We start from the raw sequence: 12,652 nt of genomic DNA on the forward strand, positions 1-12,652 counted from the left end.
AACAATTATTTTCCATATTTTAACAAACATTTAATAGGAATTACACTGAATTTCTACATTGTCTAAATATATTATTATAGATATATACTATATATATATATATATATATATATATATATATATATATATATATATATATATATATATATATATATATATATATATATATACACATACATATTACAATAATATATATTATTAAATTATAATCATATTTTAGTAATGACATTCTCATTCAAATATCTCCCGTGTTTTTTTTTTTTTTTTTTACAAATCACACCTTGAGTAGATATACATTTTGAGAAAATAATTTTAAAAAATGCATGGCTTCACGCAAACTGTTTATGATCAAATTGTGTTTATCATGTCATGGCTTTGAGATATCGTCCATAACCTACACTTTTTTTGACCACTTTGAATTTATTTACCGAAGAAAATCAAGAAAATTCATAAAAAAGTGTTGAAATCAATTATTTTATGAATAATTTTATGAGTTATATGGATACAAATAATGATTTTAATATTATAGTAATGAAAAAAAAATACTTTTTTATGACAAATTGTGTGTACTCAAATCTCCTGTCATATTGTCTGAATTAATTGTTAGATCAAACAACAAAAAACAGATAAACTTGCTAATTAAATATGCATGTTGGAACGCATCTTTTTTTTCACAGTGTAAAACCACTTTTACACTGCATTCACATATCCATAGAGCAGATTGTAGTTTATTCCAAGGCCTCTAGGTTAGACATACACATTTAGTTTATAATAAATAATAAATCAAAGTTTGTTCATACTCCACACCAAATTAACACTCCAGCATCATGTCAGTAACACTAAACAACCTGAAGAACAAAACTGCTGGCCCATCTCACAGCTAAACTTTTGCACCACAAAGTCAAACCGTTGATTTTGTTAAAAAACACACATTTCTCAACTCATTTAACAAGCCAACGTGCTCGTTTTCCACTCCACGTTCTAGATAAACTGCATTAATGAAGTTTTTTTTGAGTGTGTGGGACTCTGGAGCCTGAAGCTCAGGGGGGCTTGTGTGGGAGTTTTGAGCTGAAGGGTTTAAGATCTCGCTCATTGGCCCTCGTCTCTTGAGGAGGGCTGAAGGGGCTTATGGGCCTGTGGAGGGGTCGTAAAGAGGGGAGGATGTGGGAGACGCACATGCCTCGGAGGTCGAGGGTACGACAAAGACACAGGGGAGCCGAACCGCACGATTCTTTGAAAACAGATCTCAGGGGGCTCGAGAGAACGCTTCAGTGCGACTGTCGACGGAGGGCTTTCAACTCTGTGGTTACAAAGCTTAGGAAAAAAGTTCATATAGTTCTGAAGTACAAACACAGAGAGAAGGTACAGGTGTTAGATCCACAATTGAATAGTACATTTGAAGATCAAAACACGGTCATTAGAATTATAAACATCACAATTCATCTTGCATGCAAATAAAAGTGATAGTTCACACAAAAATTTATTTCTGTCATCATTTACTCACAATCATATCGTTTTATGCACACTACCAGTCAAAAGTATGGAATAATTATGATTTTTGTGTTTTTGAAAAAGTATTTTGCTCACCAAGGGTGCATTTATTTGGTCAAAAGATACAGTAAAAATAGTAATGTTATGAAAAATATTTACAATTTAAAATAACTGTTTTCTAGGTGTATATGACTTCTAATCTAAGCATTATAATGACAGTGAATGGCAGCACAAAATTTTAAGCCCAAAAAAGTGCATCCAACCATTATAAAAGTAATCCACACGGCTCAGGGGGGTTAATAAAGGCCTTCTGAAGCGAATCAATGTGTGTTTGAGTAAGAAAAATATCCATATTTAACACATTATAAAAGTAAAATGTCTAGCTTCCGGTGGACCGCCTTCCGTATTGAACTTACGAAGAAAGTGAAACGCCTCTCGCAGTTCAAAATGCTAACGCTAGCTAGTCAGTTACGCTTTTTTTGTAAGTTGAATATGGAAGGCGGTCCGTCGGATGCTAGAAGTTTTACTTTATAACATGTTAAACATGGATATTTTTCTTCCAAATACCCAATGATTCGCTTCAGAAGGCCTTCATTAACCCCACAGAGCTGTATGGATTACTTTTATAATGGATGGATGTACTTTTTTGGTCTTCAAATTTTGGGCTGCCATTCACTGCCATTGGATTAACATTTTTTAATATAACTCCGATTGTATTCGTCTGAAGGAAGAATGTCATATACACCTAGGATGGCTTGAGGGTGAGTAAATCATGGGATAATTTTCATTTTTGGGTGAACTATCCTTTTAAATATCACTTATAATCTAATTTGTGTTTATGCACATTCAAACTCGAAATTGGAAAACTGAAAAGTGTCATGCAGTCGTCAGTGAGGATTGGTTACTTTCACTAATGTCAAATCTCACGTTGAATCTTGGGTCTTTTCATGACTCAAATATATATATATATATATATATATATATATATTATATATATATATATATATATATATATATATATATATATATATATATATATATATATATATATATATATATATATATATATATATAAATTAAATATATATTTAATTTGTCATTTTTGACTGAATCATCAAAAGCGAGTGTGATGAAAAACACGTAGCTAATGCATTCAAGTATCATTTCATATCATAATCATCTTCCCACAGTAAAACGTGCCCTGAGAAGTCAGAAAGTTCTCTAAAACCAAGAATTGAGTTGAGAATTGTTTAATGGAGCCATTGGAAATCAGATACTCAGCACAACCATTAAACCAATCCATGATTTCTTGTTTGTAATAATAGTTTGAACTCTCAAAAAAGGAAATGCAGCTCTACACAAGAAAGAGGTCAACAGAGTAGCAGGCGTGTCCTCATTTAACTCCTGCACCTGTTCGACCCGCAAACAAAAATATTCCTGTATGCTACTGCATCGAATGAGACTGATGTTACATTACTGTTTCTCCCTCCCTCACACACACACACACACACACACACACACACACACACACACACACACACACACACACACACACAGAAATGCAACACAACTAAGGATTGCAGTCTTAGCTCTTCTGATACAGGGAAATGTTCACGACATACAAATCTGACCTCTATTCAGTCTCTAAATCCGACCTCTATTCTTGCCATTCATTCTTGAACACAGACTCAGGGTTTGAAAGGCGTTTCTTTCTAGCAGATCCAGCGACAGCGTACTTGATGCGATGCTGGCAATCAGCACCCCCTTGAGGCTAAAAGTGGAAATGCTTCAATTCGGTCATGAGCGTTCAGGAAATGTTTATGCATTAGATTTTTAGAGAGGAAAAAAAAATCTATAAATACTAAATCTATACTGATATAAACAGTGAGAGGGGTTTATTTGATTAAAGCATGAAGCAAGTTGAAGGATACATGGATGGACGACTCATGCAGTGTGATGTTGCATCACACCACAAGGTATAACATTTCTACCGATTTCTCCAAGAGAGAAGTGGAGCTCTAGAGACATCCTATATAGTCTGTAGTCCTGAGCATTTCAAGGAATAGTTCATCCTAGAATGACAATTTTCACATCATTTTCTCACCCTCATGACATTCCAAACTTGTATGACTTCCTTTATTCATTGGAACACAAAAGGAGAGGTTTAGCATAATGTTTACGCTGCTCTTTTCCACACTATGAAAGTGGATGGATGCTGTCGAGCTCTACAAATGACAAAAAGCACCATTTATGTACCAGGTAGTTCAAACAACTTGTGCAATATGAAGTCTTTTGACACCATGTCATAGCTTTGTGCTTGACAAACGCTGTAGGTTTTTGAGCGTCACAGAGAGTTTGAATATGTGAAATTGCAGACGGCAATATTTTCAGTGAATATCGACATCAATTTTAACCTGTAACTCACAAAAACATAGTGCACAAGTTGTATTGACTACATATTTTTGACATTTTTAGATATTGACAGCCTCCATTCCCATTCATTGCATTGGAAAAATGTAGCATGAACATTCTTCAAAACATCTACTTTTGTGTTCCATAGAAAAAAGAAGAAAAAAAATGGGTTTGAAATGAAGGTGACTAAATGGTGACAAAATTTTCATTTTTGATTCCTTAAAAAGGAATTGAGAGCAGATGAGTTTCCATATGAACGAAAGGCCTTGAGAGTTCTTCAGAGAGCATAAATAGTGAGATGGGTCCAGTAGATTTCAGTGCTCTTCTGAGGTCCCGTGCAGTTTTATTACAGCAATATTGTCAAACCATCATCGAATAGTCTTTAAAAAACACCAAGGATAGTCTCATCCCAGAGCCGTTCCTCCTCTGTCCTGTTGTCTTCTTGATTCATCTTCTCTTTTCCTTTTTTCTTCTCTTTTTTGTGTTTTTGTTTGCCGTCTTTCGTTTCTGTCCTTTCCTCCACGTGTTCCTCCATCATTCCCTGTGCTTCCTCGTTTTGCACCTCAACCTCTTGTTTCTCCAAGAGTTCCTCTTCTTTTCGTCTCTTGGCATGCTGTCCATCCCCGTGCCTCCTACTTTTCTTGCTTGATCTTCTTTTACTTCTGCTTTCTTCGTCTTCACTGGAGCTTCTGTCTCTTTTTCTTCTCTCCTTCCATTTCTTATTTCTATCCTCTTCTCCTTCTACACTTCCTCTCCTGTCTCCCTTCCGCCTCTTTTTCTTTTCACCTCGTTCCGCCTCCCCTTCCCTCCCTCTCCTTTCCGTTTCAGACTCATCCTCCTGATCTCTTCTGCTCTTCCCTCGCTTTCTCATCTTCCTCTTCCGTCTCCTCCTCTCTCTGCTGTCGTAACTGCTGCTGCTGTCACTACTGCTGCTAGTGTAGGAGGAGGAGCCTGATAAAGAGGAGGAGCTAAATGACTCAGGGCTCCTCCCTTTTTTATATAGTTGACCAGGTATGAATGGAGGACGGGATTGTGGCATATATCCCGGCGGATAGACTGGGACAGGGCCTCTCACCCCAAAGCCAAACTGAGTGACCTGAGACTGGAATTGTGGGTGCCAGTGAGGTCGAGGGAAACCAGGAGGCGGAAAACTTGGCATCAACTGGCCAGGATGAGGCATCTCTTCCACTTTTGGTGGACCTTCTGTTGCACTCTCATCGGGACCCTTGCTTGCCTGTCCCGCAGTGCCTAGCCCTGCTTTGGGATCCAGTCCCCGGGCCTTCTGCACCTGGATGTAGTCAGCCAGCTCATCCTGGAAGGAGTCATACACTTTCTTCTGAGATTTGCACAGCTCCATAACTTTCTTCTCTCTAAGGACCGAGATGAATGACAAAGTCAATTTCACTGATTCATATAGCTGATAACAAGCAGATTAAGATTAAAATAGTTGCATATAAACTATTCATCAACCAATATGGGTTTTTCAATAGCATACGCAAATAAGTAAAATGCAGAAGTAATAGCAATATGATTGAACATTTTAAAGAAAGTAAACTTATAGGGATATTTTACTAGGATAAATTATCCAATGATTTTCTCACCCTCAAGTCATCCCATATGACTTTCTTCTTTCAGACAAACACAATCAAGGTTATATTTAAAAAAATATCTCTATCTCCAAGCAAAAGCACATTCATCCATCATAAAAGTAATCCATACAACTCCAGGGGGTTAATAAAGGCCTTCTGGAGTGATGGGTTTTAGTAAGAAAAATATCCATATTTAAATCTAAAATAACTAGCTTCCAGTAGACGGCCTATGCAAGTTGACTTGCGTCAAAAGAGTAACCCCTGACGTGATGCATGACGTAGGATGTAGGAGTAGCGTAAGCTTTGCCGTCTCTCGCGGTTCAAACAAATACGACTGGGCAACAAACTCAAGCTCCTTCTTTTATATCTAAATCCGACATTTTTCTTTAAAATTGTCCTTTTAGACTTCTAATTTGTGATCAGTGTTTTGTTTTTCACTATCCTCGGCGTCTTCGTCATCAATACATCATACATCGTGTCAGGGGTTACTCTTTCGCTTTCGTTTTTTGGGATTCAAAATCAGGACCGCCATTAACTACCATTATAAAGCTTGGAAGAGCCAGGACACTTTTTAATATAACTCTGATTGTATTCGTCTGAGAGAAGAATGTCATATACACCTAGGATGGCTTGAGGGTGAGTAAATCATGGGGTAATTTTCACTTTTGGATGAACAATCCCTTTACATTTTCTTAAAGTCAACAGGAAATTTGTCCATTTGCAACACCTTTTATTTCACTAATCCTAAATATTCACACATACAAAAAGTCTATGGCAGTATTTTATTTATGATGGCATATTTAGAAAGTAAATAAGATCAATTCTGATTTCATTTTTAATTTAAAATATTTGAAAGCAGACAATGTTCATTTTTAAAGGGTTAGTTCACCCAAAAATGAAAATTCTGTCATTAATTACTTACTCTCATGTCGTTCGACACCCGTCAGACCTCCGTTCATCTTTGGAACAGAAATGAAGATATTTTAGTTGAAATCTGATGCCTCTGAAAGGCCTCCATTGGCACAATGACACTTTACACTCTCAAGACCCTTAAAAGGTACTAAAGACGTCGTTACAAAGTCCATCTCACTACAGTAGTTCTAAAATAACTTTATAAATCGGCGAGAATAGTTTTTGTGCGCAAAAAAACCCTAAATAACGACTTACATAGTGATGACGATTTCAAAACACGGCATCATGAAGCTTCGAAGCGTTATGAATCAATGAGCCGAATGATGATTCGGATCGCGTGTCAAACCGCCAAACTGCTGAAATTTGACGATTCAAACTGCTGATTCGACTCGCTGATTCATAACGCTTCGAAGCTTCATGATGCCGTGTTTTGAAATCGTCATCACTATGCAAGTCGTTATTTAGGGTTTTTTTGCGCACAAAAACTATTCTCGCCGATTTATAAAGTTATTTTAGAACTACTGTAGTGAGATGGACTTTGTAACGACGTCTTTAGTACCTTTTAAGGGTCTTGAGAGTGAACCATGCCATTGTGCCAATGGAGGCCTTTCAGAGCCATCAGATTTCAACTAAAATATCTTCATTTCTGTTCCGAAGATGAACGGAGGTCTTACGGGTGTCGAACGACATGAGGGTAAGTAATTAATGACAATTTTCATTTTTGGGTGAACTAACCCTTTAAGTTCATTCATAAAGCATCCATGGTTATATATATATATATATAATGTAAAAATGGCTGACTAGTCGGCCTGGCCGGTATATCGACCTATTGCTAATGAAAGCTGTTCATCTCCTAAAACAAGATCCAAACCCTAGAGGCTAAAACAAAATAAGGCATCAAATGAAATAACTAATGAGAGTGACGTGACTCACTTGATTAAGTGTTTGTTACCCTGCATGTGTGCCTGGTACATCTCTATTGAGCTGAGCGTCAGACAGCAAATTGGGCAAGTCAGGGAGTTCACTGTAGTGTGTGAAAAAAGAAAGAGGGTTTAAAAACAAGGCAATAAAGCAAATATCAAATCTAAATTCTCAAATATGAATCTTAAAAAATCAGTGAACCGACTATAACATTTCTGTTTACATTAAAGGGGCACTTCAGCGCTGGGAAGATGAATGTGTATTTAAACTGGGTCATTTATGTAGTAGAAATGTGAAATAATTTTTGAATTTGGTGCCTTCTAGACCGAGAAAAGACAGAAAATACATTTTTGTCTCATGTGGATGAAAGACAACAACTCCCAGAATGCACTTGCTTCGCTGCCCTACGAGGCAACTCCCAAAGCCACGGCCACTGGTTGTCACTTGCCCACCGCGGCACCGCCCCCAACGTCGTTTTGATATTCATAGTAATAAAATAATTTAGTTCAGTTAGAGAACAGACACTACAATTAAAAACTGAACGTGTCTTTTCAATAAAGTGTGAGTGAGCCGAACGAAAGTCACGTCACAGACGCAGCAGGAGCAGAGCTGAGGTAAGCACGGCAGTCATTCACGACGCGTGTCCAGTCTGGCGCGTTATCAGATCATGCCTATGGAGGCCAGGGGCGGACTTACCATTAGGCAAAGGTAGGCAACCACCTGGGGCCCCCGAAAGCTAAGGGCCCCCTAAAATGCTTGTTATATATGATACGCATTCAGCGCGGATGCAGAAGCGGTTGCTGTGGTGTTCATTACCACGACAACCCCCTTTGCGTCCGCGTTGAACGTGCATCTTGTAGAAAGTGTAGGGGTGTAGGGCCTTATGATTTCCGCAATTCCGAAAACGCGTACAGGATCACGGAATCCATTCATAAAAACAAACGGAATGTCATGAAATGAATGCCGCAGACGCCCGTTTTCGCTTACTACTACAGCAAGTGCGACGCTCGCCTTCACAATTAATTCACACAGAGACATAAAACATGCAGTATTCATATTTAAATATTATTTTTGCAGTTTAATATTCACATACACTAGTAGTCCATATCGCGATTTGATTGAAGTGTGCTGACTTGCATTGGATTTATTCATCCAAAATTGGACAAATTCCGTGTTAAACAGTAAATTCCATTTTTTATTCCGCGAGTCTGCGTTTTCTGCATCGCGGGAATCATAGGGCCCTACACTTCAAGAGCATTGTACCATTTCATTTGAGAGAAACTATCATCATAACACACACACAGAAAAATGTCTTCAAGGCACCCCGTCAAAAAAGTTTGGACAGTGTAGCGTAGCCTAAGCCTTAATGTAATCATTTTAACAGGCCTAAACCTCTATTGTGTAGCACTTTGAATGTACACAAATTAAAGGATTTGTTTAATTTTCATTGAAATAAAAGTGTTGTCTACCAGAAAAATTAAAATACATAAAACAAATAAATATATATTTTGTTAAACGTTTAATAAATTGCTGTTAAATTAATAAATTAATGTTAAATAAGTTTCATGATTTCAATTAATTAGACATGCTTTTTGATTAATACAATTTAATATAACCATCCAGAATAAAAAAAAATAATAAAAAAAAAGGAACACAGTTACTTTCCGCACAGACACACTTGATTTTTGGTTGAAATAATTCTTATGCGTGTAATAATTTCCTTCATTCCAATTTAAATTTGTGGGGGGTGGAGGGGTCGTGTAGCAGCAATCATCACAACAGTGAAAATAACCTCAAGGTTGTAAATGTGCAATTGTATAGGGTCCCATTCCTCTATTTTGCTTGGGGCCCCCAAATCACTAAATCCGCCCCTGATGGAAGCTTAACTTTCATAGGAATTCATTGAAAAGTTGAAACACTCACTTGCTCCGTACCGCCCTGTTATTAGTGCCCGAGCCGAGCGGCCGTGCTCATTTACATTCTGTGAGTGAGATCCCACCCCTATGGGCGGGTTGATAACATGCGGAACTAGCTCCTTCTACTGGCTGTAGTCTCTAGCCTCTGGACAAAAAAATCCCTTTTTTCCATCCAAAAAAAGGATTTTTTCCAGAAATGAAATGCATAATTCTCTTGTCTCAGGGAGACGATAATTCGAATATACTACCGGGTTACTACTGATACAAAGCTTAATGCTAAATCGCTGAAGTAACCCTTTAATGGATTACATATGACCTCCTAAAATAATTATTATGCTTTAAATACTTTAATTATATAATTAGTTTAAATAATTTTAATTTAAAATTAAATAAATACAACATTATTATATATATTACTGAATCGAAACATTAATTTATTTTAATATGAATTAATTTAATGTAGATGTATATTAATGTATACCATGTTCTGACTGTTCCCCCATCTGGTCCAGCATCTCCAGTCGGGCCTGATTCCGCTGATGCTTCCGGCCGATGTAGTGCTGCTGAGCAACCATAGGATTGTTGAAGGAAGCGCTGCACAGCGGACAGTATTTGTTGGGGTCATTGAGGTCGACCTCTTGATCTGCGAAATCAGAAGCGTCACTCTGCTCCTGACTGATCGGGATTTGTACCGCATTCACTGATGGGAGGGCCACTGGAGATGTGGATTCTAGGACGGGCGCTAAAAGTAGAATCATTTGAATAGGCGTTTATGAGAGGTTTGAAGAACCAAACTCAACAGATCTTAGTCTGATTTTACTCACCTCCAGGTGGTGGAGGATTCGTTTTTCTCATGTTCTTGGCATGAACTTTGCCCTCATAATGCGACTTGGCCACAGTAGGGGAGCTGAACACCATGCTGCACAGTTCGCAGAACTTCTCTGCAGACAGACCTCTCTATAACAAAAGAGAACAAAATATGAATGATTAAAGCATACTAACACACACTTAAAAGCAATACATGCATATTCTGCATGATCTGTTACATACCAATAAGCCTCCACAGTCTTGGCTCGGCTTGGTCATTTTAGCTTTGCTGTTCAGGTACATCCTGACTCTTTGTGCATGCTTTTTCCCCTGGTAGCATAGAAAGCAGTGTTAGAAACATGACTAGAAAGAAACAAGCCCTTCTGAGAAACAAAAACTGGATTTCACAAACCTCATAATGAGAAACTCTCTGGGACTCGTGAATCAGGGTTGCTTCACACACATGACAGAAGTTATCCGTCAACAGGCCTTTGAGAAGATAACTCTCACCCTGAGACCCTGCAGGAAAATCAGACAGTAAAAGTGAAAATTATATACACATTTAAACATATTTTAATGCAAGGCAGCATGAGTGATGTGGTTTGTGTAGACGGGATCTGAGCATTTTTAAAAATCAGATTTACATAGAGCATGAAATGTATTGTTAAAAATAGATTTTAGATACAAAGTGACGCATTTGGTACCACAAGTCAACAAGAAATGTAGAGTACTATACTGTATCTATTAGAACTATCAGTATAACTGGGCAAATTATGTTTTAACAAATGATGAGCATGAGCAGAATGAATTCATGCTTACATAAATTGTTGGACAGATCTAAATGCAACATTTCACAGAAGAATGGTTTTTACGGACGATTTACAGAGGAATTCGTTCTGCTCATATTTCATAAATGAGGCCCAATGTGTGCAAGCGAAACATACTAATAATAGTGTATAAGGTTCTTGTGGTGGAAGCCTAAGGGAAGAAAAAATGAAAGTCAAAATAAAAAATAAAAAACTTATTTTAACAGAATCAAGGATGCACCAATAATTATTTTCATGCTATGCTTAACTGAATAATGAATGATAAAATTACCAATATTAAAATTTCATATTATAAAAAAAAGTTAAAGATCAATAGTTTTAAATGTTACAACTGAATCTAGGCATTGGATTATAATACAAAAAACTAAATGATTAAAACTGGTATTAAAAAAACGCCAATAATATTATATTGTGCATCCCTAGATAGACAATTAGAGCATGCAGTGGTTTCTTTTGCCATTAATTTAATGAATGCACTGCTGCAATGTACAGATCTTTATGTGATGTTCACGTTATTGTAAAATACTTCAAACTTACATGAATTCCACGTCCATTATTTGCATAAAATGGTGATTCAATTCACTCAACAGGACTGTTTTTTCCTGAATGTGTCATTGTAGTCACAATTTAGTCACGCATGTTGCAAATTTGTGAATCCTAAAATTGCATAAAAATAAGTTTTATTCATGTTTATTTGTTTGTACTACTGTCTGATAGAAAATATACATTATTCCTATATACTGTGATACTTATTTTTGAGTTAACTAAAACGACAAATTAGTTAGAAATATATTTTTAAAAACTAAAACGTTTGAAATTTGCGCAGACGAGCTGTTATTTTCCAGAATAAGGGTTAAATGTCGGCTAAAATACATTAGCTACCTGGCTAGATTGTTGTTTAGTCGTCGAATTTACCGATGTACACGATGTTTTGATTCATTAAACCCACGTTTTATGTCATATCGTGTATTTTCAGCCGATGCACTACTTAAACACACAAGATTTGTTTTAAAAGGGATTTTTGTGGTGGTTGTTTAAGGTGAATAATGGGTATTAATATTTAGCCTAGCCTAGCTTGTTGGCTCGCTAAGCTTTATTACCACCCATGAATCAATCTCAAACAACTCAAACACAAACATTCGATGCAAATAAACTCCATATGACGGCATTTCTGAAGTTTTTGAAGGGTTTCAACTGATAGACTCACCTTCTTCAACCTGAGAAATATTGGTGTTAGTGTTTTGTACTGTTTCTGGATTGATATCGTCTGTATTTTTGATATTGTCTGTTTCCGCACACTGCGGAGAACACGATACACTAGCTTCAAGCTCGGACATTTCTTTAAAACTGGAAATAAATCAAAACTGAAGCAGATTTAGCTAAAATGCCAGAGAGCTCTACATGGCAATGGCTAGGATATGAAGGGAGGTGATGTGCGCATGCGCAGTAGGATCACGTTTCTTTACGTACCAGCCATCGAATTGAGCAGATGCTTACTGCCACCATCTGGTGTTTTTATGTTATTAGCGATTAAATACATCATCAAATATAACCTTTTTGTTATGAAATAAAGCAAATATATCATGATGCACTCTATGTTATATGGAGTAGCTAAGTTGGCTATTCAGCCTATTGTTAAAATCATAACAGTGCCAGAATCTTTCATTTTTCTTAATTTATTTTTCTGTGTTGGCAAACCAGTTTAACTAGCCTATAGCCTAACTTTAGTATCTAGTTAACAGTAAAATATAAGTAGTGTTTCTTTACAACTACTTAT

General features: G+C 36.8%; 1 protein-coding gene across 1 annotated transcript; it reads right to left on the reverse strand.

Annotated features, from left to right (window-relative positions):
* Positions 1–2,733: 2,733 nt before the first annotated feature.
* zmat1 (zinc finger matrin-type 1) lies at positions 2,734–12,314 on the reverse strand. Its single transcript, XM_079836036.1, has 7 exons — positions 12,083–12,314; positions 10,461–10,567; positions 10,292–10,378; positions 10,066–10,198; positions 9,723–9,983; positions 7,338–7,428; positions 2,734–5,273 (listed from the first exon to the last, which is right to left on the reverse strand). Exons 1-7 carry the CDS (start codon positions 12,210–12,212, stop codon positions 4,286–4,288), a joined length of 1,797 nt encoding a protein of 598 aa, XP_079692162.1. The 5' UTR covers positions 12,213–12,314; the 3' UTR covers positions 2,734–4,285.
* Between the last annotated feature and the right edge of the window lie 338 nt (positions 12,315–12,652).

The sequence above is a fragment of the Gobio gobio genome (assembly GCF_949357685.1).
Source record: "Gobio gobio genome assembly, chromosome: 14".
Taxonomy (NCBI): domain Eukaryota; kingdom Metazoa; phylum Chordata; class Actinopteri; order Cypriniformes; family Gobionidae; genus Gobio; species Gobio gobio.

Coding starts and splice junctions, on each gene's coding strand:
- zmat1 (XM_079836036.1), bottom strand. CDS start 12,212: ATGTCCGAGCTTGAAGCTAGTGTATCGTGTTCTCCGCAGTGTGCGGAA. Junction 10,568..12,082: donor TATTTCTCAGGTTGAAGAAG/GTGAGTCTATCA, acceptor ATTTTCCTGCAG/GGTCTCAGGGTGAGAGTTAT. Junction 10,379..10,460: donor AGAGAGTTTCTCATTATGAG/GTTTGTGAAATC, acceptor CTATGCTACCAG/GGGAAAAAGCATGCACAAAG.